Source organism: Pezoporus wallicus, unplaced genomic scaffold, assembly GCF_028554395.1.
Source record: "Pezoporus wallicus isolate ANWC-B61680 ecotype Strahan unplaced genomic scaffold, APGP_CSIRO_Pwel_v1 contig_3952, whole genome shotgun sequence".
Lineage (NCBI taxonomy): Eukaryota > Metazoa > Chordata > Aves > Psittaciformes > Psittacidae > Pezoporus > Pezoporus wallicus.
In genome coordinates, this window is record NW_026635034.1 from 3493431 (window position 1) to 3521428 (window position 27998).

Consider the following 27998-nt stretch of genomic DNA (forward strand, 5'->3'; position numbering starts at 1 on the left):
GGTAGCTGTGACATGAATAGAAGATCTCTGTGGTTGTGTTCCTGTTTACCCAACGTTTGACTCGTGGAATACCCAGTAGTGGCCACAGCTAATGAAGTTGGAAGGGTTAAAAAAAATCTATACCTTAGTGACCCTGGGTTTGGGTAAAGGGAAGAATTACGCAGAAACACAGCCAGAAAAATTCCAGTTGAGACCCAGATCTAGGTTGAATTTCCCACATGCTGTGTGTATAATTCCCTTTGACTCCTTATAAAATCCTAGCCCTGTGTTGTTTCAATGCCCTGTCCCTTTACAAATGGCATGGCTCAAATCTCAGCTTGAAATAATTTAGAACATCAGCCCAGGTCATGGCATCTGGAACTGCATTTCATTTCCTTTCTGTGCTCCTCTTGATGAGAGACACTGCTGTGTTAATGGGGATTTGTTCATTTCATTCAGGCTGCTCTATCCCCAGCTGATGTCATGATTAGTGATATCAAAGTCACCTCCTAGTGAACCTTGGGGATGACATGACTAGAGGAGGATCCTTCTAACAGGCAGGAGATTAAGCAGCAAGTTAGCAGTACTGGAAGAACAAAGCTCTTCTTTTCATGTATATATCCACAGTCAAAATGTGCGAAGAGAAGGGAAGATGGGAAGTAGGTGATATATTAGTAGAATTATTACTCAAAGGGTTTTTGCTCAAAGTTTTGCAAGAAGTGCAAGCGATGCTTTGATCTCTCACCTCTGGTATTGTTGTTGCCGTGTTATATTCTGGGCATGTCGAAATGTGACACTGTAACGGGACATGATCTGTTGGAGAAGGTTTTATGTAGCGTGAAAAGGTTCCTCTGCTCTCTCCTTTTATTATTTACATTCCCAGAGAAGGTTATGTGTCATGTGGGCTTTGCAGAGATTAATGGCTAACCAGAGCTTCCTGGCAGCTTCCCCAGAACTTGGGGAGGATCCTCCTAGAGTGCTGGCTTGATTTTGAAGACTTATATCAGTTCTAGGCCTGGAAGGATGTATATGAAAGAACCTATGGTTGTGTATCCAGGTTTAGCAGGGTACAAGAGGTAGTACAAGCTGCTCCGAAATAGCACAGACAGAAGGGCAGCTGGGAACTAGTGTAAACCAGTAAGTTATGCTGGGTAATACGGAGGTGGTCTGGTCGGGACCACATTCATGGGGTGGTGGAAGTTAGGGATGAAGGTGAAGCACTGAACTGAGTGCAGGAATCTTGACTTGTGCCTGCAGCTGGAGGGCTGAGTGTGAATGGCCAGTGCTGCTGCCCACTACTTTCATGGGCTTTAATGTTTTTCACAGTTATCACAGTAATTTCAAGGCAGATCAGTAACTGGATATGCGATGGAGCATAGGGTCGAGTGACTCGAGTCTGCAACAGAGTTAAATCTTTGTTTCCCAGGTGTTTCAAGGGTAGCAAGTTTTATGGCCATGACATCATCTCTTTGCTCTATTTGCTGCTTCATTAGCCTTCATGCACGGTGCAGTCTGGGGGAGCGTGGTGTTTGGATGTGGGATTTGGCTGTGATGGCTTCCGTGAAGGGAGCAGGCAGTTAACAAGCCTGTGATTTCCTTGCTGGTACATACCTTTGTTATGGCTCTCTTGTGGATGGGATGTCAGAGCTGTGGATGTGCTTGTCAGGAGGGGAACTTTTTAAAGGAAGCTTTAACTGGAATAGAGAGATTTCTTTGACTGGACCTACAGGCTATGGGCCCCTCTGTGTCACCCATAGGCAAACAACATAGATGATCTCTGTCTGGTTTCTTCCCCTACCCCCCATTTTCTGGGTTTTGAGTTCTAGAAACTCCAGAAGCTTTTGTGACATTGAATCTAAGACAAGCTTGACTTTGATCATCCTTGAGAGGAAGAACAGAATGCGGAATAGGTTCCTCTCTCCCTCTAAAGTCAGAATAGGTTTCTGCCAGTCCCATGCTATTTGCAATTAGCAGAATTACGGCAAACTCTCCTGGGGTTTCTGAGATGAGAAAGCCCTTGCTTAGAGTTTCTTTTTTCTTATTTTGACTGAAGAAAGAACCTCTCAATTAAGATATTGTGCTCTCACCCACTATACAGAAGAGATAAGAGCTGTTAAAGCTGTGTTCATCAGTTGCAAAAGAGAACACGTTTTATTTTGCTCTGTGCTATTTACAGCTGTTGTCCATTAGGAGTCCTCAAGAGCCTCATTCTCAGCTGCAACAACACAGTCCCATAAGTTTAGCTCAGCAATGAGCCTGGAAAACAGCACTAAATCACGGTGATGGGAGAAAGAACAAAATGTTTGGCAACTGCAAAATGCAGCTGATGTCTTTGTGGAAGCTGGTTTTTGCTTGTTTGAAAGTATTACAAAGGTAGACTAAAGCACAACTAGCTGGAGCAGGATAGAAATTACGTACTCTAATTCTGGGGGAAAAAACCCAGAATGGCTACGAGTTCTGCAGGAGCTAAAAGAATCCTAAGGCACATAATGCCTTAGGGACTTATGTGTACATATTGATGTAAATATGCTAACCTTTCAGTAAGGTGAGGTGTAAGGATGATAAAAGACTAATACATGGCTATTGAGAAACAAAGTTCCAGTTGCTTTACTGGACCACAATACAATTGCTCTGTATGAGTTCTTTGAGCTGAGAGTGCACGTCACTCTTCCAGTGCCCACCAACTGCTTAAGAGGAAAGCATGGATGCGTGGAGAGCGGATTGTTTCCAAATCTCTGCATTCCTGAAGGATATAAGTAAATTGTACTGGAATGTGTGTATGGAGCAGAGCTATAGCATATGGAGCCAAGGAGGAAAAAAAAGTGCTTATTCCATGTTTGACCACAAAATGAGAAGTTTCACCTGTATTCTCACCTCTGACACAGCATTTGCTTTGACAGAAGAATCACTAAACAGCTTTTTAATAGCATCTGTATTGTTTCAGTATGATGTTTCTACCTTCCCTGTTTCACGTTAATTGATTAATGCGTTGTAAAGCATTTGGAAGCTAAAGGGCAGCTTTGGGAGCTAAAGGCAAAGGCATGTAACTTGCTAATTCAGCATTTATTTACAAGGACACTTGACTGATGCCTTTCGTTTTGTTTCCTGTCCTGTTTACCAGTCCCAAGCCTGTCACCTGGGGTCCCTCAGTTCATGCCAGGGAACAGAGCCCGAGTACTGACGTTATCTGATAGAGCAGGACAAACCTATCTTGGCACTGCCACTATGCCCTGACAGATAATGGTTTCCACTAAAGTAAATCTGCCAGGTTGACTTGTGACAACAGCCTGAGACTGGGAATGCTCACAAAAGGATCATTTGGAGACAGATAATTGCTTTGTCCCTTCCCTTTATTTTCTGTGCCTGACAGGTGTCTCCCTCTGCTTTCTCCTGTTTCCCTGGCCTATCTGTGGAGTATGCTTAGCACAGATGGGATCTTCAAAGAATCTGCTGTCAAATTTAGTCTTTTCTAAGCATATGTATACTGAGAAGTTTTGGAGGCTCGTAACTAGACCAAATGTGGGTGCTTTTTCACAGGGACAGCAAATAACAGAGAAAGTTTCCTTGTGCTCAGATATGTGAAGTTGCAGGTTACTCTGAAACAGGTTCAGCAGAGCTTATCAATGATATATTTACTAGGACTTTGATTATTATTTTTTTTTAACAAAGCAATGCTCCCAAGCCCAAATTAGCGCAGCTTGTCTCCCATACCAAATGTATTGCTAGCAACAGCTGAACTCTTCTAGTTACAACTTCTGAAAATCAGCTTTGCCAATCTGTGTGTCTATATTATACAAAACTGAAAACTGCCTTTCCACCAGAATTAACAGCCTGCCTTAGCTGTGTGCTTTGTTGTTTCTACCCTTTGTTGGATGGATATGAAATGATGGTTAGTTTGGAATACTCTTCCTCTGCAGCTTATCTGGCTAACAGATTCATGTATTTTCTTGAATTACATCAGTTTAATGTGATTAGTTATGATTTTGACCTTGCAACACAGGTTACTGCCAGGGTTCAGGCAGCTTGCATGTCCTTGGGTGTCTTATAGGTACACAGATCTCCTGAGAGACTTGGAAAGCTCTCAGTTGTTAATGGTGAACTGAAAATGGAGAAATGAAATAGTTTCTAGCTGCCTTTTAAACCTTAGTGAGGCTTGATAGGATCAAACTTTCAGGAATTGCCGGAAAGTATACCGGTGCCATTTTGAGAGACAGTAATCTGCATATGCAAAATGCCCTTTAATGGTGCACATAAATATCTGGAAGTTATCATAGAATGAATAAATAAGCTGGTTCTGACGACTAAACCTGGGATCAGTTGGCAAATAGCACATTCAGGAAATGTCTGGACTATTTAGGGATGTGTTTTCCTTAAAATATATCTTGGCTTGTTATTTCAGTTAAAAAGGCATAAAAGCCACTTGCAAAGATGTTATTCAATAAGAATTCCTGTCTAGTTGTGTTTTTTTGTTTTACAGGCAATCGTCCATATGTGTTTCTGGTGGCCCGTGTTCACCCTGGTGAAAGCAATGCCAGTTGGGTAATGAAGGGGACCCTGGAGTTCCTTGTGAGCAATGACCCCATTGCTGATCTCCTGAGGAAATGCTTCATTTTCAAGATTGTCCCTATGCTTAACCCTGATGGAGTCATCAATGGCAAGTGAGTTGTGACATGTTCTTCTGGGGTTTTGATGTTTTTCTCTTCAGTCTTTATCCCTGTGCACCTGGCGGGTCTTGTCTTCAATGTCATGAGTCTGGAGAATTCCCTTTGCCTCATTTTTTTATTCATCCTGTTATCAATCCTGAGTGGAAAGCGTGATCTGGGATATAGCCCAGTTTGCTGTCTTGCATTAGTCAGATGTACCTGATTCTGTACTGTATGTGGCTGTAAGACCTCTCAATTGCCTGGATGAAGTATTAGTGGTGCCAGAGAAACAGGATATATCTTGATAAATGGAAGTCTACCTACTCTGCTAAAGCAGGGCAGACTACACCTGGTAGACAGGCAAGCTGGGGAAAAACTGGCTTTAATTAATGCTTTGTATAGCCTGGTGGGGGGAGGAGATGAGTAAGGATCTATTAAATTTTCACATTTTCATGGAAATATTTCTATATAGTGAAGCTCCCTCCTTCTCCCACCTCCTTTTCAATCTTCCCTCCCACACCTTTCCTAAGAGATACTGAATCTGAGCTTGGAAAATACTGACTCCTTTTTGCATTCTTTGCCTTATACCATACCTGCCCACTCACACTAACTTGCCTTTCCTTTCCCCCTCTACATGAGTGAAAAAAGGACAACTCTGCTCCTAATACGTTAGCATGAAATACATATTGCTATGCAGCTGGTGAAAGAGGAATTCTCTTTGAAGGTTTGAAGATGCACTAAGATATGGTAGGCTTGCGCTTCCCTGGGAAAAGATCTGCAGTGTCTCTGCAGACAGTGGAATTTGTTCACTTTCTTGAGTGTGGAGTGGCTATAAGTTAATAACTGTCAGCCCTGTCTGATTCAGAGGCAGGACATTATCACTGCATCCTGCTGGTAGCAAGTGAGTGGTGTGTTTTGACTTAGTGATAAGGCCTTTCAGGTTTTGGTAACAACTGTGTCCCCTGGCTTGTTGCAGGGGAAGACATGACAGACCTTGAAGCTGAAAGGTCAGCTTAGACAAGCACTGAAACACACAAGTTGTTGAGGAACAAACTTCTCTTAAGACATATTCTCCCATCTGCTTTTGGGCCAGGCTGTGCAGATCAAGTTCTGCAGAAACAACAAAACAATCCTGAGCGATAAGAGTTGAGCTTGATTCTAAAGGAACTTGTTCCAGTCTGGTTCAGCTTAGGCTTTTCAACAGTCTCTAGCCTGTGACTGTGAACACTCACAGCTTTTGTGCTGCCAGCTCCCCAGGACTTGAGTGTATCAGTAGTCCAGAGTAGCTGGATACTGCCCTAGAGTATTCGAAGCCTCTGCCGGCACTGAATGCTTCCTTGATCCTTCCAGACAGCAGAAGCAGAAAAGAAAGGTTCTGGCTTTTTTTCCCCTTCTTTTTTCCTTTCACTGCACTTAAAGTTTCCAGCAGATGGAGGACTGGAGGGAATGTCTGACCTTTTTTTCTCCAGCTGTCAGAAGCGAGTGTAGCAGAGAAGGGACCCTTGGGAGGGAAGATGTGCTTTTGGTGACACCTGGGTGAAGTGTGCTGCCTGAGCTTGTGTCACACGGGAAGGTGTCTGACTTCCCTGGTGCAGATGAGCTTAAACTGTAGTTAAATCAGGTGATGAGTTAAAAAGTACGTTTGGTAAGCTTTGCATGTAGGGTAGGAGCAAGGGAACAGGGACTTGGCTATGGCTCTGTTACCGATTGTGAGGCCTGGGGAAGAGAGAACCTGTGCTATAAGTGCTTTTATCTTGTGAAGCTTCCTGTGGCCCATATATTCTCTTGTTTCTTCCTACGTGCTTTTTTAGTAGACTTGCGTCCTCCTACATTGAAATAAATGCTTCTATTTTGGGACTTAGATTTACTGGTGGTATGCTGGAGATAACCATGCCCACTGGAGAAGGCAAATATTTTTCAGGCCCTTAATGTCCATATGTGCACATGCAGAATGATTTGTTTTTTTAATGTTCTACATCATCCAGTTTTAAATGCTCTTGTAAACTCTGTTGTCTTTCAAGTCAATGCTAAGAGGGCAACTGTTTTATGAGGTAGCTGGTCTGTAGCCCATCATTGACCGCAGTCCTTGTAAGAAGATACTTGCTTAGTATTTTTTGACATCTCTCAAACCCACTTTACAACCCATTTCATGAAGCAACTTGCTTGTCCTTGAATTCAGAATCCCTTTTGTGGAAGCCCACTAGGCATCTATGAAAAGACTGCTGGGGTGCCTGGTGTTCCCTCGGCCAACATCCCAACCTGCTGCTCGTCTAGTTTTAGACAAGTTGCTGTGCTCTCACACTCCTCCCCTGTGAGGACTGGACATATTGAATGCATCAGATCCACTATCCAGGCCAAATATCTTGGCTCTGTGGTGGGTACAGGGAATACCTACATGTGGTAACCAGCAATGTTATCTCTTACTGTGAAACAAGAATGTCTTCTGTTTCAGTGCCTCTGTTGCTTTTGTCTTAGTATCAGAGTATCTTTATTTGGGAAAGAATTGGAATAATTTTTTGTTGGCAGTTGTTTCAATATCCTTACTCTCTCTTCCCCAACCATGTCTGCTGGGTGTGCATAACACTTCCCTGCTCGTCACAGAGATGCATGCTGGTGTGTGGTTATAAAGGAATTCTTCCAGCAGCCCAGATGTGCCCCTTCTGCAGCTGCCTCCCTGCTGCAGGATCAGCTCAGCAGATGAGTGCTGATCCCAGCAGGGTGCCTGCATGATCGCTCTTTGGAAGCCTCATGCAGCAAGCAGATGATCAGGGTCTTGGTATTTGCTTTGGTTAATGTGATCTGAAACTTAAATGCAGAGAATGATCCTCTAACACAGATAGGACTGCAATAATACAGTTACACTCTGTCTGCATGTCACTAAGCTGAGCTGGGAAGCAGCTCTCCACCCTCCTTTCACTTCAGTCAGTGCTCTGAGAGTCTGTTTCTCTCTGTCGGTGATGGTGGCACTTGCAGCCCTGTCGCTGATGCTAAAGGAAGGTAGGGGTGGTGCAAGTGTGCATGTATGAGTGAGGCTGTCATCACATAAAAATAGATCACTACCAAATATTGTAGCTAATTTGACTCTGTTCAGTCCAGGGAGAACTGGTAAGCAGTTGTGTTGCTGTGTGTGGCCGAGTGTTTTGTTCCATCCTGAACAGCACTCGGGTGCAAGGTTTGTCAGGTAATATTCAGCTGATCTGATAATGGCTCTGTATTTTAAATTAAATAACAGACACTGCTTTTTATAAAGTTCATCTTACACTTTCTGCCAGACATTGGCTTTTGACCCATTGCTGCTTGTGATGGGATGCTGCTTCACACAGACCTGTGGTCTGACCCAACATGGTTATTTGTATGTGTTAATTTTGTTTCTTTCAATATAAATTGTAAGGAAAAAAATAGTCTCAGTAGTGTAGGTCTGAGGTGACGGCCATATACTTAACAGAAAGCATCCTAGCAGCCTGACTTTATTTTGCACAAGTTCTTCTGTGAGAATCCAAAGTTGTTTGGTGTTGTAGCTCACTGTCTTTGCCCATACCTCTATCCCATTTTTAAACTAAATCATAGTGAAATAAGAAAGGTTTAAAAGGGATTAATCTCTGAAGTGTTGAAGAATCCATGAAGAGCATCACTTTCATTATGGAAGTGATATAAAATGCCATGGGTAAACAAGAGACCTGTGCTTTATTCCTGCCTATGCTATCAATGGAGTTTGAGACCTTGGTCATTGCCCCCTACTTTTGACTGAGTTTTTTTCCTTAGAGTATGATATAATGACATACCCTAACCTTTGAGCAGTTTGAAATGAAGAGTGAAGGATGCATACTGGGAGCATTTTCTCTTCAGTCTTGGGGTAACAGTTGGACTTGATGATCTTAAGGGTCTTTTCCAACCTAGTTGATTCTATGATCTGTTTAAGTGAAATCTTTGTACCCCAAAACTAGATTGCCTGTAGTCACATTTGTGTAAACCCCAGAAAGCAGGGTTCAGTAAGGGAACTTGTAACAAGCCTAACGATAGTAGCACAAAACCAGGCTTTTATAAAGAAACAGAATACTCCTTGCTGTCCACACTGTTCCATTTGTTATCTGCCATTTGAGTACCAAGATGTGCGTGTGCTCAGGCATGCCTGTGCAGTTGCAGGCTAACTTGCGATGTGCTTGCATGCTGTCTTCTGTGGGTGCCTGCTGTGCATCCTCCTGGCAGCAGCCTGTTCATGCAGCTGTTGCCAGCATCTGCTTGGATGTGACACCACCTCTATGCACATCTGGCACTCCCACATGTGGGCTCACAGTCGCCACATGGCAGTCAACACTTTGTGGTTTTGGCTGGGCTTTTCCAGATGCTGCATTTCTAGATAAATATTGCTATTTATTGCACCTAAATGTGGGGTTATTAATTATATCAGTATAACCTAATTTATATCACCATAAACAGCAGTAATAAATGATGCCAAATGCTAATACTTGATGCTTGCCAACTGTGCCTGTTTGATGAGGGTTCCCCCCCACCCCGTTTTCCAGAAGTGTTAAATTAAGAACGATTGGTTTTGCAAGATCATTGATCAAGCAAGAGGTGGAAGCTCCTGGGGAAGTGATTTAGTTTTAAAAAATGCTTTACCTCAGTCAAATACCTGCTCTTGCAGCATCTGTGTGTTCTGTGTTCAGAAGTTCTTTTCCCACTGACAGTTACCTAAGTGGCGAGTATCGGAGTTCTGAGTTCATGTCCCGCTCCTGTGTTGCCACCTTCCTTCTCTTCACTGCCTTTTAACTTTTCTTCTTCCTTTTGTTTCTGCCCTTTTCTTGCCCTCCCTTCCCTCCTATGGAATCAAAGAAGCTTTTCATTGATAAATGAATTTAATCAATCAGTGGAGATGGGAGTAGGTGAGGTTTTTTTGGTGAAGGAAGATTAAGTTTTGGAAGACCACATGATTTCTTCAAAGCCATGGGATAACCACAGTAGCAGTTAGGAAGAGGAAATCCAGATTTGCATTTGAATTATAGCCATAGACTATTGTTTATCTGGTTTAAAAGCACCCTCTTTCACCTGCTCTCCCACAACACAGGCTGAGTAAGCTGTTCTCCTGCTGGAAGGAAGGGAAGGCAAGGGTGCTGGGTTTCTTGTCTCCATTGATATGAACTCCTACTCTATTTAGGCCCTCTATCCCATCCTGTTTGACCTGTGGGGATTTGTTCGGCCCCTCTTTAAATCCAGCGGTGAAAAGATTTACTACTTTGACAATTACTGAAATGGAGAGAGGGAAAACTCCACCAAAATCCCTTCTAGAATATGTTTCCTCCAGATGCTTTTTAAAGTTATAAAGGGAAATATGAGTCTGCTCCCACTTATTATTTGTACCTGGTTCTTTGTGATTTGAAGGACACTATTAAGAGGAAGAACAAAAGCACATTTGTCTCTATACCTAAAATGTGGCATTTGTATATATGGCTTTTTAGCTTTCTTATATTAATGCTTATTCTCTTGCATTAAGACATTGTGTTCTCCAGACAGTAAGAGGCAGAACACATCAGGGATGGGGAATAGAAAGCTAATGGGCAGTCTAAGGAGTAAGTTTGTGATCCAGAGCTGCATCCTCAAGGATTAAATCTTGAGGTGATGTCTCACGAAGCTGTACAACTGCAGACACCCCTCCTTTCCTCCCCCTCCTTCTCTTTATTGCTCCTCTGTGGTCAGAGGATTGAAGAGGAGTTTAATTCTCAGAATCCAGCCTTGCATAACTAAATTGGTGCCATGCACTCTGCAAACACACTCCAAAGGCTCTCTTCAGACTAGCTAATCTATGATGTGTGTGTTTCTCTAAGGGTAGCGTAGAGATATGGGAAGGGAAGCGCTTTCAAATCAGTGCGGTGGGAGAGTTTGTCTCTAGGAGAGAGGCACTACAGGATTAGTGTGCTGCTGTTCCTTGGCAGATGCTGTATGAGTCTTTCCTTTGTGTTGTCTTCAGAAATCTTGCATCTAAATCGGCAGCACCATGCCGAAAGTAATTGGGTAGACATGTGGAAGTCAAGGTTTTCTCGGATAAAAGAGCATTTTATATAAGATTCAACCCTTACTCACTTATAATGGCTGTGCTCAGAGTTGCGCATTGTAACGTTGTGAATCTGTGTGCATGGATGCTTTTCTCAAGACCTCGGGGGGGGATGAAAATGCCAGTTCTGGGAGCATCTGTACTGGCTTGGTATGTGGCTCTGGGATGTACATATGGAATGTAGGCTGACTTTCCCCAGGCCAAATAGACATTTTCTCAGCTATCTGCTGCTTTGGTGCCTTAAGTGTTGCCTCTTTTCCTCCCCACTAAGAGGGCAGTGATGGATTTGGGAGCTTAGGGTCGCAAATACGGATAGCGTGTGCACAGCATGAGCTAAAACATGAGGTGCAATATTTCTCTGCTCTCCAAGCTTTTCCTTGGAGGAGCCAGAAGTGGATCTGGCCCTGCAGCACGTGGAGGTGCCCCAGTTTCAACCAAGGCTCTCTCTGCAGATGTGACAACCTATCCGTCTGCACTCCAGGACTCTCCTGTTTGACAGCACTTCCAATGCAGTATTGTTTATTCCTTCCTTTATCAGCTGGAGCTGCTGAACCCCCTGAGTTAGTAGCTCTGTTCACTCATTGTCAGTGGTTCCTCCTTTGTAAATATGCCCCCCATATGTCTCTGCTCCTGAGGAATAGGCCTTCTCCTCTATTTACTGCTTTTCCCAGGCCCGCACCTTCTCATCGCTCTCTCCACCCAGTGGCCCCATAACAGCCAAGGAGATAAATAAGCTACATAACTCTTCCCTGCTATTATTTTCTTTGCTGTTGTTGTTGCCCTGCATGGTAATATATATAATAACAAGGAAACAAATCTTATTACTAAAGTAATTACAATAAATAAGAAGCCGAGAGGGGAGCTGAAGGAAGGGTCTGTCAGGGGAGTGATTGCAGGAGTGTTTTTTAAAGTTTAATTTACTTGAAATGTTTTCTGCCACTTTGTTGATACCCTGCTGAGGGGGGCTGTGACTAATTATCAGCCAGCTGCTGTTCTAACACCCTCACTTAATTTATGGTGTGGCTGAATTGCTAAACCAGGAGCCTGTGTGATATCATTGTCTATGGGACTCGGCACCAGCTTTGTGTCAGTGGTTGGCTTTATTGCTCAGAGCTTTTGTTTCCCAGAAGCTGAATAACTGAGATTTTGGGTGCTTTTCTGTCATTCCTTTTATCTTCCAGCATCTCTCATGTGCTTCCTAGAGTCTGGGCCAGAGAGTACACTCTGTCTATTGCATTGTAACTGCTTGTCCCAGTGTCCAGCCTAATAATGGGCCAATGCAACAGCTAATTTTGCCAAATTCTCCAGAGAACTGCACCGCTGTCTGTGTGCCTTGGTAAAGAACAAAAAGATCTAGTGGTGGAAAGTCTGGTACGGACAGGGTCTAGGGTTTGTTAAACTCTAAAGTCTGGGACTTTATTCTCCTGCTTGCAGGTTTCTTACAGAATCCCAGAGTGGTTTTGGTTGGAAGGGATCTCAAAGATCATCTATTCCCGACCCCCCCTGCCATGAGCAGGGATACCTTCCACTAAACCAGGTTGCTCATAGTCCCATCCAACCTGGCCTTAGAATCATAAAATCATAGAACAGTTAGGGTTGGAAAGGACCTTAAGATCATCCAGTTCCAACCCCTCTGCCATAGGCCGGGACACCTCACACTAAACCATGTTGCCCAAGGCTCTGTCCAACCTGGCCTTCAACACCGTCAGGGATGGAGCATTCACAACTTCCCTGGCCTTGGGGATGGTCCTGCCTTCCAAGGACAAGGCAGCCACAGGTTCTCTGGGCAACCTGTGCTAGTGTCTCACCACCCTCATACTAAAAAATTTCTTCCTTATGTCTAATCTAAATCTACCCTCTTTCAGTTTAGAACCATTTTCCCTTGTCCTATGTTCCTTACTTACGTAAGTACTGTACTGTTACTTGCCAGCAGGATGGAGATTACAATACTGTCTGCCTTCTAAACAGCTATGAAAACTTATTAGGTATGACCATACTAAGAACTGGAAGGATCCTAATGCATTGTCCCTTGTTTCATTAGTCTGCCAGTTGCCAGTTACAAAAGCATGTGCAGTCTTTGTAAAGCTCTTAAGCAGTGAAGATACCCCATGAGTTGAGTGTGTCTCTCTTGGCTTTTTCGTACCCAAATTATGCTGGTGATGCAGGGTCACCTGGGAATTTCACTACAAAAATCACTTGATGGGGGATCAGTCATATTACTGTCTTGGACTACTAAATACTTCAGCTTTTAGCCTTTGAGATGATTTCATTTTAGATAGGCTCTACCTTGTATTTTCAAATTTGCATGAATATTAGATATGAACATGATGTTCCACAGGCTCAGAAAGGAATCATTTTGTTCTTCATATGTGTCTGTTTTCCTGACTGACGATGGAAGTTCATAATCAGATGTGTAAACTCCTTTGAAGACGTTTTCAGGAGCCAAGAGACTGGCGTACAAAGCTAGCTTTTAGTAAAGTTAATGAGATGATTGAATTATATTATTCTTGTTAGCTTGATTGTGTATCATTATCCCTTTTGTTTGTTATTATGCTTATTTGAGTCGCCTTTGTGGTATGTTATTCCCGTAATAATTGTGCCTGTACTAGTCTCTGTTTAGAGACAGGCAAAGAGCAGCTGGGCCCCTGCTAGGAACCAATGCATTACTGGCACAGCTTATGCATTAGGATTGGTGAGAATGAAAAGGGCATTGGGCTGTTGGTTCCTGTGGAGCCTGATCCACCTTCTCAGCCCTGGCCGCATGGAGATGTGAGCTTCTTAGTTACATCTTTTCTGCATTATTACATGTTGGGACAGGGGAAGTGTATTGCTGCAATGACTTCTGCAACCACCTGATGAAGGTTTGTGAAGGAAACCTCAGCATCAGCAATGCAGGAGTTGGAGAATTGTATTGAAAATCAGGAATCTCTTCATACCTTCTTGGAATTTGCAGGAGGTATATGCAAACTTTATGACCACATAGGTAAACCTATATTGAGAGATACTGTAATTGCTGCTGAACTTTGATTTCACTTCTTACCTGATTGTGGTAGGCATCAAATACCGATATCAAAGTTGAATAATTTGGAGATGCCACAAGTAGAGGGGCTGGTTTGGTCACCCATCTCAAGATCAAGTCTACTTATCCAAGTTGATGCTTATTGGAAGCTATAGGTTCAGAGATGGAGTTGTTATTCATAGGATGGGAAAAGAGAAGTCCACAAAATGAAACTGTAAAAACTTCACTTTTATAGATGCTGTGAAGAATGTCCAATATTTTACTGCAATATCCACACTACCTGGAAAGCTGAAATTGCCTGGGAAGGAAGGTTATTGTCTCTTGTAATATAGCTTCGTATATTACACACTGTAATAAATCAGGCAATATTTCTTTTGCCCTGAAAACTGGACATCCCTGGAGTTCCATGTGACATTTCACGTTTTATATGACCATTCAGTCCCTTTAAAGTATTAAAACACATCAGTTTTTGTGAAATATGCACAGAAATACTTTTTTGAAAGCCTATGAATAAAAAAAGTCTGGAGCTCAGTTATGCAAGTGTAAAGCTGCTTTTTCGTGATTTTGCTTTAAAAGAATGTGTTGGATTAGTTCTATGTTTTGGTTAATGTTATTCTTTAGCATTTTTATTTATTTCTGTATTTCTCTCACTTTTCCCTCTCCGTTCGTTCAAATCTGTTATTCAAATGTAACAATAAAAGCTGGCAAAGCACTGTGATAGGAAAAAAAGATATATAATGGCCTTGGGTTGGGGAAATGGGCAGGCAGTCGAAAATGGTGTTTGTACAAATGGGACAAAGAGGCTTTACTCGCAAAAAAAAAGCTTCATTTGAAAGCTTATGTTTTCAAAATTGCTTGTGCAAAAACGTACCTACAGCTGAAGTTGAATTGTTCACCTCTGCACATGGCTCATATGATTGCACACGCAATTGAGGTAATTACAGGGGCAAATTTTGCTCCAGTGATTTCAGCAAATTGCCACCCTAATTTATACATCCAGCTGAATGTCCTATAGGAACATCAAGAAAATGAAAACCAGAAAATGGAATCAATGTTGGAATGATAGAGTGCAAAATAAACCCCTCTTCTGCAGCTGAACAGGCAGCACTGCTGGGAGTCAGGAATAAAGTGCAGCACAACTCTAGTGCTACAAAGCAGTCCTGAGTCTTGAAGGGGCAAAAAAAAACCAAGAGCTTTTGAAGTCATATAGCCCAGGTTTGAGCTGAGGGGGGAAAAGCAGAGGGTGAGATTGGCAGGGAAGAGAGCTTCACTAATGGTGCACCTTGGGTCTATGCTTACTGCAAAACTCTGAACACACCTTAACTCAATAACCCTGGTAGGCACTCTCAGGTGACTGTGACGGTATTTTACTGCATAAGAATAGTGATGATTTATGCTGTAAAATGCCATATAAATTATGTGCAGAATTCTGTGAACAACTTTTCCATGGCTTTTTAGACCTGGCTTGTTGAATTTTACAAGTAGATGTGTCCTTCTATAAAATGGCTGTATGTTCCATTATATCCCATAGGACTCTTCCATGTCTGGGGAAGAAGAACATGGAGAAACAGTAGAGAACAAAACAGTCTAGAGCCTAGTTCAACTTTTGGATTGCTTTCATTTTTCTACCACAAATGACAAGGACTTCAGGCACATTATTATAAAGTTGGAGATGAGCTGCTATATTCTACTGCATATATATGCAAAATAGGAAAGGATTTATTTCTGAATATGTATATACATAAAAATCCATAATCAGGTCAGTGTCTTCATGCAATGCTGCTTTTGTTGTTTGGATTTTTGTAAATTTACTAGGCAATAACAAGGTTTGAGTGCAAGGATTCTTTCTGGGTACATCCCATGGCAGCTTTTCTAGTAGCAGACTTGCATTTTCTGTCTCCTATGCTCCCTGTTTTTCTCCCAAAATGTTCATAAGCTCAGCTTTTGAAGCAGAGAAAAGTACTACTCCTCCCAAGAATACTTTCTGTCACTGAGCACCGTCTGAAGCAGAAATGTGGTTCCCAGTTCTAGTCCATGGTGTCTTCTACTGGTAGTAACAGTAATAACACTAATGAAAACTTCCTTCTTGATGAGCGTTTCCTGTATTCATTGTCTGTTAGCTAACAAAAGGTCATTAACATAAAAACAAAAGGCAAAGATTAAAAAAAATGATGATTTTTCCGTCTTTCCCATAATGATTATGGCACGTAAGAGGATGTAAAGTGCAGAGCAGCTGAACACTCGTAAACTATCTTAATACCATTTAGAGATGAGAAAGAAGCAGGGGAAGAGGCTTATGTAGCAATGTAGTTTATTGCACTAATCAGTCACTTCTGCAGAACACTATCATGGTTTTAAATCCTTGCTCCAGTGATGTGGAAAAAATTGGTGGCCTCTCATCCAAGTCTCTATTAGAATCTTGGTCTATAGCCTAGAAATCTCCAGCACTGCATTTAGGCTAGAAGTGAATTCTCTGCTTGGATGGATATAATGTTTGATGAAGCAGGTCTGGATTATACCTGTGACAACAGAGTGGTGTTGCAAGGTCTGAAAGTGAAGCAGAAGGAGCTATGGGAGATTAAGGCTAAGTTATGTTTTACTTGGATTTTCTTATGTGACAATAACAACATCTTTGGAATCGGGCTGAGATCTCTGGAAAGGCAGCTGACACTTTGTGGGTTGAATCATTTGCGTGGAATAGCCACCTTTTGCTGATTTACCTGTCCAGTGTGTCACTACAGATACACATAAAGGTTGAATGTGGAAATCCCAGGAGTGAAGGGGATGGGAGAATAGTTTCTTCCCTCTCTCCAGAATGTTCATGTTACACAGATAGTTTGCTTTGTAATAACTTCAGATTTGGGGAATACGCTTTCTGGTCTTGCGCACATAGTAGCTTCCAAGCCGTGAAGAGCTCAGGGTTTTAAGTCACAGTAATTCCTCTTTCCTTGACATGCAGGTGAGGGCACCCTTGAACTGTGCAACTTCTATGTCTATCTTTAGACAGATTTGAATGGGATGTAATCCCATCTGGCATGCTGGCTGCTCAGAATCAAATAGCGTCCATAGCAATGGCTTTGAGCTTTCAAGCTCATAGCGCTAATACAGATAGGAATGTAAATAACAAGGAGAATACCAAGAAAAAGCCTCTGTTGCTGTAAACAGCAGAAATAATCTGAAGCAAGTATATATTTCCATTACACAGTATTTTACCAAAACAAAAGCTCAGGTCAGGGCTATTATTTAGACTGAACTGGTTATGCTGGTTTTCATCCCTCCCCTGTTATTAACTGGTATGTATCAGTTCTGATTGTGTGTACTGATGACAGCAATTTATTTGTTATTTTTTTTTTTCCCAAAGGGTGTCTCAATGCTATTACAAACTACTCTCAGCTATTGCTCACTGTCTTACCTTTGGACTGGTGCAAAGTAGCTCTTTTGTAACCTCTGAACCTGTTGTCTATGGATGCTGGGAATCTCTGGATTTAAGCCATTGGGCAGAAGTTGTGGCAACTAGGGCTGCAGCAGATGTTACAGAGTGACTTGAAAAGAAATCACTTAGGTGCAATCAAACCCATTCTGTTTTGTGTTTCCCCCCCCCAAGCATTTTATTAATCTTTGAGAAACACATGTGGCAGCTCTGAAATCATAATTTTACTTGCAGAGTCTCAGATGGGATGGTTGGTCCCTAAAGAGCATGTATCTAACAAGTACTAATTTTCTGCAAAGTAGCTGTGGCACATCTATGATTCTGTCATTGCTAATTCTAGCTTAAACCTGATGTGACCCTAAATCAGGAGTTTGCTTTGAGGTTTGCCAAAAACTCTGTGGTCCTAAATGATACAGTATTCTATGTGTGTAAATGCGTATACAATCACGGTAATAGAAGCTATTTGGATCCAGATTGTCAGGATTGAAAGGATGCAGTTGCGCTTGAAAAATACATATGCATTTGCATGCGCAATTACTCAAGTTGGGGTTTAGGCATTTAAGTGGCCATTTGTGCTCTCATTTTCGATTATTATGTTCATCCTGAGGGAATGGATTTGTGCAAATCAGCAACACAAATATGCATACGTTTTGTTGCATACTATCCTGAAAACTTGTTGCCTTGCTTGGGCATAAACTTGGGTTGATTTATCTTTTTTCCCCCCTTGAAACTTCTAATCTGAGCAATGTGAACTGCGGTGGCTGAAATGGCAGTTCTTCAGCAGCATGTTTTCTTTTTCCAACTGGTTAACTCTCGTAATTGTTTCTGTAATGTAAGCTAATATTTCAGCTAACAGTTATTTAGGGTACTGTCATGGCAAGCCATAATTCAGTCCCGTTGCCTAGTGGTCCAAATAATGACCAAGGCTTGCCCCTAGCTGAATTATCGTGCTTTGGTTTCTTACTTTCCCTTCATACACATAAGCAAGTATGTCTTTATGCCAAACTCTGAAATACAAAGGAAAGCAGAAGTGATATTGTTGATTCAGAGCCCCAACCTTGCAGCTTCGGGGAGACAAGTGCTTATAGGGATATGAAGGCCTTTGTAGGGCTTCTTAGTGACTTGGCCCATAGGATTTCTGGAGGCTCACCAGGCTTTTATTCTATCACATCTTTGTAGAGAATCTACCACAAATACATAATAGAGAGGATTAAGACGTCCAGTCTGATTTGGGATTGGAAGACTATTTGGGCTGATGTTAAACTGCTGCTCAAAGACCTTGAGTACATGGAAATCTGCACCAAAATCAGGAAACTTTGAGTCAGCTGACTTATGACTCAGCTTATGGAAATAACATTGTGTTTAATGTACCTTCTGTGATTCTTCTTCAAAAAGTAGGTATCAGGAAAGGACAGCAGCAATGTGGATGACACAGAAGTATGAAGCTTTGTCAGGAAAGCTTCTCTGAAGGAGAAATTATTTGTTGAGCTCCTTAATAATACTTTTAAGGGTTAGCCTAATAAAGGTTTATTAATTAATTTTCAAGCTGTAATTTGTGATTCTTTTGGAAAGAAAATATTGGATTTTTATAAAATGGAAATGCACAAAGACTGTGTGACAATGGTCTAATGAAATGGCAAACCATATTCTTTTAAATCAATAGTGATCCAAAACCAGTGTCTTAATTCCTGGAATTTAACACCATTCACACTGGGGGAGTCTGCAAATCACTCAAAATAATATGGAAATTTGTCTAACCTGGGAAATGCTAACAAGTACAGAATGGTTTCTGTGAAATGGCTCATACAAGTTTGGGTGAGGAACGATGGTGGGAAGCTTTGTAAATTGCTAAAAGAATGTGAAAAGTAAGTTTATAACTTTGACTTTCTAAATGGTGATTCATAGACACACAGAGTGGATGATTTCACAATTTGTCTGATTTGATGTGGGAACCATGCTCGATCGTGGGTGCTTCAAGAAAACTTTGACTAAAAGGAGCCTGGTTTGGGCTCATCTGGAAGGTCATGGATGCCCAGGTGGTGCTGGGGGTGCTCTGCAGAGACGGGGGTCTAAATGGCACAGGATGAGGTTTGCAAGAGCAGGCTGAGAAGAGGGGGTCTGACCCTGTTGCATGAATGTTTTGGAGACTATAAATGTGGGTGGATAGTCATGGCCTTGGCTGTTTCACATTGGACAGTGGGAAAGGTAGTTCAGGATATAGCAAGCAAAGAGAGAGGAGTGCTGCTGGCTGCTTTTGTCTGTACTCAGGCAGCCTAAGCATGATACTGTAATCCATTAATCTAAGCTACTATCATGGTCAGGCTGCATTCCTGCAGGCTAATGGAAAAAGAGCCTGGATGGATCATGGCTGGATTACCATCAAGTGCTAACATTTGGGAGGCAGCACAAACACTTGCAGATTTGTGTTAGTGTAACAGAGCAGACCCCAGGCAGTAGCTCCAGCCTCCTCTTGTTTATGCTTTCAGGTGCCACCTGGGAACTGACTTGCTGAAACTTTGCATTAGGGAGTGATTTCTGATTACTTTAACCCAAAGCAGGACCTGTTGATAAGCTCAAGAGGCTTTTCCGGAAGCCTTAGCTCCGCTTTGTACCCTTTGAAAGGGATGATGAGATATGTCTCCATTAGGTAGCTGAGTTCAGGAGCTTATCTGCATTGCTTTAAGCTTGCTAGTTTGACATCAGCCCATTAGAGAACCTTTTTCCCAGACTGGGAAGGAGATGGGATTCTTAGTAATTCTGTAATACCCATTGCTCATAGGCTGCCTTTTCTTTTTCCACTTCAAAATGTCACATTGGATTCCTAATGGAATTAGAGATTTTTATCTTCCTTCTCTCCACAAGACCTTTGCCTTTTTTCTGGTTTTCTTCTACACTGAAGTCTTAATTTCTCACATACGTGAGACAGTGAAAATTAAACAAGCTGGCAGATAGACAGAATGGTTCTTCATGTCTGGAAAGCTGCAATGAGCTGTGACTTAGGAATTACAGTGCTTCATATTCAAACTTTTCTTTTTGATGCATTGGGGTGGCACCGGAGCTGACAGTGACATATGGAGAAGGCCCTCTTAGCAGGATTGAGGCTGTTACGTGATAAATGACACAGTGTGTCAAAGGACTTCTGTTATCCATCATGCTGGCTTCCTCTGAATGCGCTCTCACTAAAAGGAGAAGTAGCTACCCAAACATCTGGGAGATGCTGTGGGTAGGGTCAATGGTGTGTTCAAAAGAGAAAATAAGAAAGCTGAAAAGTGTGTGTTCAAGTGAGAATTAATAACTGCTGAGTTTTGAGTTGAGAATTTTAAAGTTGGATTTTTTTTTAAACATTTGAAATATCCCTTTTTTTTTTGTCTCTGTCAAGAATGGGCCTCAGCTTCAACAGTGGTCTCAAAAGTCATTCAGTCAAAGGGTTTCAAAATCCCACCAAGTTCTCAGCGCTGAACAGCTAAGATCTCTCTAAAGAAAGGCCATTTAGCATCACGTTTTAGATTGAAAGCATGGGTCTGTCCCCTGATACATCCCCAAACTTTCCCTTTTTCTTCCTTTCATCTCTGTTTTGGTAGTTTGAGTCTGAAATGCAGTGGAGTGAAAGTTACAGTCTGTACTTTCCTATATACAGGGCAGGCATGGAAAGACAGGAAAATGTATTTGGGTGGTACAGTAGCTATAAATGTGAGAGATCAAAAATACTTTTGAGGGAAGGAACAGGGCTTTGACTCACATGCCTGATACAGGAATATCCTCTGTAGGGCACCATCTACTGTTGTTGGCCATTCAAAAGGGGCAGGCTTCTACAGCTCTGTGCCTTCCACTGTTGGAAAGTTTTTTGGCTTTTCTTCTTGAATCTCTTCTCTCCTTGTCACCATTAACCCAATAGTACCTCTTTATTTTGTTTCGTTCATTTCAGATTGACATATGCTCTAGTGGCTGTTCAAGAGGAGCAAGGGATATGTGGCATAACACAGGCATTTGTCAACCTCCTTTAGTCCATCCCTTTTTTTTTCATCAGCCATAATAGCTGGTGTTTTCCCTACTTGATTAATGGACCCTCAATAGCTATGTAGTCTATAAATCTAGACAAGTAGTCTGTCTGTTTTGATCCCTGAACTCCTAAAAGCCTGATTCTGACTGCTTAAGTGATGCTTATGTGCCCACATGCACAGTAGTAATTGGTCAGAATATCAAATGTCACTACCTGGCATCTCATTCATAACAGTAGCATTTAAGGTAAAGGCTTTAACTTGATGATTCACCAGTGGCCAGTGTTAAATGATCTGGGATGGTCTTCATGTTACAAATGTCAATCAACAAACAGATTACTCTGGAGGTAATTTAATCAGAGCCCATCAATGATCTGGTTTAAGAATATATCCTTACTTTAGATTATTACTGCAGCCTTATTGCATAGGAGATGAGACGAAAGTATAGTCTTGGTACGAGACTGGCTACAACTTCTGTAGCCTGTTTAAAAAGCCCAGTTCTGGGATGATGGACTTGCAAGTCCCTCAGGTGCATCTGTTCTGTAGTTCAATACAGGACTTCAGGTGCCATGGCTGTTGAGCTGGAAGCTCCTGCCCAGAACAAAATTTGCTAAACACAGACCAACCTAAATATATAGATAACTCAGCCCCTTACGACTCATGGTGCTGCTGTGCTCCACTTTATTTGGCAGTACAGCTTTTCCTTCACAAGCTCTTCATGTGACGAGACACTTATTTCAGCTCTTGACCCCTATCAATGACCCCTCACTGGGAGACCAGGTGTAGAGAACCAGGCTATTATCTGCCTTCCACTCACACATTTCTAATCAAAGCAGCCAATTTTGCTAACACCTACAGCTGAAGTCACTGTGAGGGAGACCTGGCTGAGTACAGAGAAAAGAAGTGCTCGGAATGGCAGAGCCAAGGGTAAGAAGCCCAAAGAGTAAGGCTAAAAAAGAAAAATCAAGCTGGGAGAAAATGTGAACAAGCAAAACAGGCCTAAATTCTAAGTTCCAGTTTCATACTTAATATAAGAAGTCATGAGAATCAATCAGCAGAGTGAAGGAAAGCATTTCTATACCCTCCACGCATCTCTCCATGCTCCTTGAGCTTGGTTAATCCAGTGAACATTGGTAGCATGCTAGCATTGTCTTCTGCTTTTGGTGTGTAGGCTTAAGACAGAATAGATTAAAATAGTAAACATTTAAATAAAATTCGAAGTATCTCTGACAGGAAGATATTTCTTCAGATGTGGTAAAGGTTAATGTTTACTCCAGGTGTGACATCTGTTCAGTCTTTCTGTTCTGACTGTTGAACTCTCTCTAGAGTAAGAACACTAAAAAATGTGAACCTCCACGCACTGTGTTGAGGTGACCAGGACTGCCATGTGGTACCTTCTGCTCTGGTCTTCAAAACTACTGTCCAGGCTACTAGCCATCACTGTTGTCATCACCTATAACCAGAGAGAACTTGTGAAGCAGGGCAGTAATCCTTGATCATGTGTCAAATGCCTGTGTTGTTCCATCCTTCAGAGCACTATTTTCAGTTGATAACCATGCTGCTTGCTTACTTTCCAACGTGATGTAGAGGTGTCATTTTATCATATCTGAATGTTTTAACTGTCTTTCAATAGCAGGAAAATGATACCAGTGTCTTTTAACCTGGTACAGCAGGTTGTCAATATTTACAGTCACAAATGATGGGCTGGCACCGCAGGCTGGACAGTGGGACGTTGCCTTTATCTACCTTTGTCTTTGATTTTCATGTGTGTTTTTTCTGGTTTAAAGGTCCTATAGGCTGTAATTGCCTTGTGGGACTGATAACGTTGTATTGTTAGTCCTGGATTTGAGAACAGCTGTTGTCTTCAGTTCCTGTATGTTTCACTGTCTGGTTTATAATTATAGTCTATAAATTGCGCTGGGATTCTCTGTAACAAGGAGTGTACTGAAAATTAGATTCTTTTCAGTATTTGTGTCACTTTGCAGGAGACAGGGAAGGAAAAGAAACATTGTCAGATGACAAGAGTGCTGTTTTTCTCATCTTTCTGCATTTTTGATGTAAGCAAGGGTTTGTCTGGCATTTTTTCCACGATTGCAGTCAGATGTTCGCCCACTGCTACTTGGATTTGCAGCATGAACTTGCAGCCAGAACCACCACACTGCAGAAGCTTCTTAGCCATAGGAGACTGATATTAGCATCTTTTCCAGCAAATGACCTGATTCCTCATTTGTAATTCTCTGCAGCTGGGCTAATGGAAGATGCTCTAAGCGAGGTCCTGGATCTCTGTGTGTAAACAAAACAGCAGTGAGAATGCCCCTGAGGAACAAGTTCTTATGCCTTATACCTTTCCAGTTATGTGAGAAGAAATGTAAATATTTTGGTTGTTTTTCCCTGCTATCCTGACATATAGTGATTTTTTTCCTTGCTTTACCCCCATAGAGAGTTAGATCCTGATTTCTTTTCAGTTCAGAATCTTTTTGTCTTTCACTTTTGCCCTTTACTATGAATGTTTTTCTGTCCCTATGCAATTCTGCTTCTGCCTTTTGCCTGCCGCTCTCCCATTCTTCTTTTATTTTTTGTTTTGATAATCCACTGGGATTATATAAAGTTCCCATTGAACACAATGTGGACCAAAGGCCATGAAAGCTCCGGAGCACCCTGTGTCATTACTGGTGGGGGGACCATTCAGAGACCTCTGTTTATTGTTGTATCCTGTTGCTAGAGAGACTGCTTGAAAACAGTTGATTTTTGTCAAATGGATTCAAAGGACATCACAAAATGCTGTAATTTAAAGAGGTCAGCTTCCACACAGCATGTAGTAAAGTTTGTGTTTCTCAAGCTGTTTGCAGGTATACAGATTATTATAGATTTGGTATCTAAGACCCTATGAGTTATTTAGGGTATTATGAGTTTTAGGAGATGCAGTACTAGTTGAAAACAGTGTCAGCTATCTTCAGCATGCCATATTCTGATGTGTAATAAATCTTGTTTCTTTTTCTGGCCCTGCTTTGTGTTGCTCTGCCAATATGCCTCAACATTGACCTGTGGATGTAGTTGTGTCAGTGTGGAATCCATCCATGGTGTCATCTGAGGAAACTCTGACCTAGCAATATTCCTGTATTTGTAAAATAATTCTTCCTTTCTTACTCAACAAAATGGGTTATATCATACTCCTTAAGTAACTTTGCTCCCTGTTGGCTGCTCTATTATGATATTTTTTTCCTATTACTTATGGAGAACTGTTTTATATTAAATAAAAAAGAGTATTAAATGGTCTCAGTATTAGCATTCAGAGATCTTTAGTATAACTTAAACTCTCCTCAGATCTGGAGCAAGCTCAAATCCCATTAAAAAGATTCCTGGGTTTATATCTTCCAAACCATAGCTTTCATTTCTATAGCAATTTCCCTTCATCACCAAGAAATAATAGGCAATGCTTGTAAATTCTCTGGCTAATAATTCAGTGATTACAATAGTAATGACATATTGCGCAAAGCAATGGTGGTGAGGGGGAAGAATTAGAAAAGAAGAGCCACCATCAACCTTGAAAAGGGCAGCAGGTTTCTCTGTTTCTCCTTGAAATTCATTTGGCTAAGTCAAGTGGGATTGGGTTTGATCACATGTTTTAAAAACCCTGTTAGAAAGAATCCATTTATCTGTGGGATATATGGAAGGGACCCTGGATTCCATGACTTACTGTAAACATCTCTGGGGTTTCACTTACTATCTGCATTTGATGCCACTCATCCCAAATAGGTAAAATGTGCCTCAGCAGGGTAGGAAAAGAACTTGAAATCATTTAAAAGCCACGTTGTGCTTTTTATTTTGATACAATTAACTAGTATATGATTTATTTATTTTCTTTTAGTTGGGTGATATGAATAAAACATTTATCTCTGTGGAGCTGATTGGAACAGAATGTTCCTGTTGCTTCCAGTGGGGATTTGGGATTGGAGTTGTTTTTATATACTGTCATACTTGGAGATGAAAAAGACAGATATCCAGTAAGGAAGAGAAAAGAAGTGTCCATTTAAATAGGCTAGCTAGTGGGTAACTTTGAGGGAGGATCATCTTATTTACTTAGACTGATCTGTGACATACCTGTGGTGCATCCAGGTATATGAAGGTCATTGATGGATCATCCCACTTTACATAAGGGTTCTCATTTTTCCCTTTGTTTTTGAGCAATGCTTTTCACCATTTGTAACCATTTCACCACTGCAACTTTGAAGTGTAACAAAGATGTTTATAGTAACAGAAAGGAGGCATCTTTTCTTTCATACTATACAACGTAATAGAAGTTAAAAGTAAAGTAGAAAAGCCCAGTAAAGAATTGATGGGTACCACATGCCAGTCCTGGTCAAACAGGACAAAACCTGACATTTGTCATCATCATCGTATTCAGTAGGGAACACTGTCAATACTGAGTTCTGAGCATGTTGTTATAACGGTGATGGGTGCAATGATGGGTATAATGGTGATGTAATGTTGTTATAATGATGTTTTTTGGTCTGTTTGCTGAGGTAATCTTATGCTCAGGAGAAGAAGGAATGACTTTGTTCTAACGAGTTTATTTTCACGTTAATTTTCATTTTCTGAAGGGGGCTACAAGGATGCTGGGGAGGGACCTCATCATCAGGGACTGTAACGATAGGAGAAGGGGTAATGGGATCAAACTAAAACAGGGGAAGTTCAGGTTAGATATAAGGAAGAAGTTCTTTACTGTGAGGGTGGTGAGGCACTGCAGTGGGTTGCCCAAAGAAGTTTTGAATGCTCCATCCCTGGCAGTGTTGAAGGACAGGTTGGACAGAGCCTTGGGCAATATGGTCTAGTGTGAGGTATCCCTGCCCATGGCAGGGGGGTTGGAACTAGATGATCTTGAAGTCCTTTCCAACCTTAACTGTTCTATGATTCTATGTGTTCCTGTTATTGATACAAATTAATATGTAGTATACTGCATCGAATGCTAACAGTGCTATCTGGCATTGAAATCTGAGTCTATGAATGTTCCGAAAATGTGTATTCTGCTGGATAGTCATACAAAGTAGGCAGACAGTGATTCGATCAATTTTCTTGTTTCCTCTGTTTCAGGAAATGGTAAATAGATGTCTAGATGGCCTTCTGAGTAGCACTGAGTGAATAATTTCTACATCCTTTAGCTTGAAGGGCAAACTGGCACCATAGATACCTTGGCTTATGGTTGGAATCTGTGTTCCTTCACCTCCCTGTAAATTCACAATTGCTCTGCTGGAGTAAGCAGAGTTGCTTTGTAGTCTGACTGTAACTGGAAGCATAACCCAATTGTGCTGTGTAAATTGCTCCTGTTTTCTTTTTAATCCCTCTGTCTTAAGAACAAACTGTCAACTTTATCTGTCAACTCATCAGAATCTGGCAATGAAACATCTGGCATAAACATCTGCTGGCAGAGGAAATGCAATTTGCATCTCTGCCAACAAGCAGCAAACTCTGGGTGTTAGAAAACAGTAAAAGGAAGATATGTACTGCTGCTCCTTGCATTGCAACTCTTGCTAGACCAGATGTGTATATGTACACAAACACTCTCTTAGACGATATGTATTTACTGTGCAGGAAACCTGGATAGGGATTCATTAAAAATGTAACCAGCAATTTCAGCCATAAATGCAAGGCACAGCTTCTCCAAATGTTGTATCCTGTGTGGACATTCTGGGCTAAGTTTGAAACATAAGTAAGCCATCAGGTTAATGGAGCAGTGAAGGCTTGTTTGCAATTGCAAGCAGACAGCTAAATAATAATAATAAATCAGTATGTAAATAAATAAGATGCAAACAACTCTCTTCTCTGAATGGGATTAAGGGGCTGTGTCCATTCAATCAGTGCAGTCACTTTGCATTTGATGAAATCCTGAGAAGTGGATGTAAATAATGCTTTGAGAATTTAGTTGACTCAAATGTCCCTTTGCAATGATGGGAAACGTGTTTTGGAATGAACTTCAACTCAGCTCACTGAATCAGGGTACCTAGGGGAGTAGTTCCTTCAGGGTTCTCAAGTTACTTTACACATACGGAAATAAAAGATATAAGTCCACCCACTTTTCCTAAGCTTTATTCCCGACACTTCCTCTGCTTCAGGAGGTTTTACTACCCTGTAAGAAATGTGATTTGACTGAATTGATTCCTGTTATTACTTTGTTCAAGTTGTATCTCCCCAAAATGCTGCTGCAGCAAGATTCCTTGTGCTTCTTAAGGGAGAGCTCCTGTCAATATTAAACACCAGGATCTTCATTGAGCCTCCACTGTCTTTAAAAATTTTCCATCCTGGAGATATTTTGTGAGATGCAAGTATAATTTATAGCAGAATTTGTGATGGATGGAAACTAATTTACCTTGGAACCTGTTCCAAAGTACTGTCATTGCTACAAATAACGTTCCTGCTGAGATGGTGGATGTGAGTAGAAGTTGGCAAAGGGAAGAGCAAGAAAGAGGAGACCCCCTGAGGCAGTCCTGTTGAAACAACAGTGTAACCTGTCACTGAATTATGTGAGAAACTGTTAGGCAACTTGCTGTGGATCATGACAAATCATCCCTGGAGGACCCCATAGGATGAACAGAAGTAGCTCTGAAGGAATACTGTGAAAGCCCAAAGCTGTCGCAGTCTGTGAGGCTGAGTGGCTTTGTGCATGTGTCTTTCTGACCCTGTTAGATGAGTAAGACCTGGTGATTATTTGTCCTCTGGACTAATGCAATAGCATGAGGATTTATTAGAGTAAACAGGGATCTTGGAATAAATGGTGACAGCAAATCAGTCACTAACTACTGACTCATCCTGTTCCATTTGTAGGCCAACTTCAGCAGAGGTCTTTAAATTAGGTTAATTCCTGCTTGCACTCTTCCTCCTTCAA

At 41.5% G+C, this 27998-nt stretch overlaps 1 protein-coding gene across 2 annotated transcripts in view; it reads left to right on the forward strand.

The window, feature by feature from the left end:
• AGBL1 (AGBL carboxypeptidase 1) overlaps positions 1-27998 on the forward strand; it is a 284698-nt gene that overhangs the window by 107842 nt on the left and 148858 nt on the right. For both annotated transcript variants that reach the window (XM_057422024.1, XM_057421936.1), the window contains exon 18: positions 4457-4637. In XM_057422024.1, the coding sequence (XP_057278007.1) occupies positions 4457-4637 (181 nt within the window). The remainder of the gene's footprint in view (positions 1-4456; positions 4638-27998) is intronic.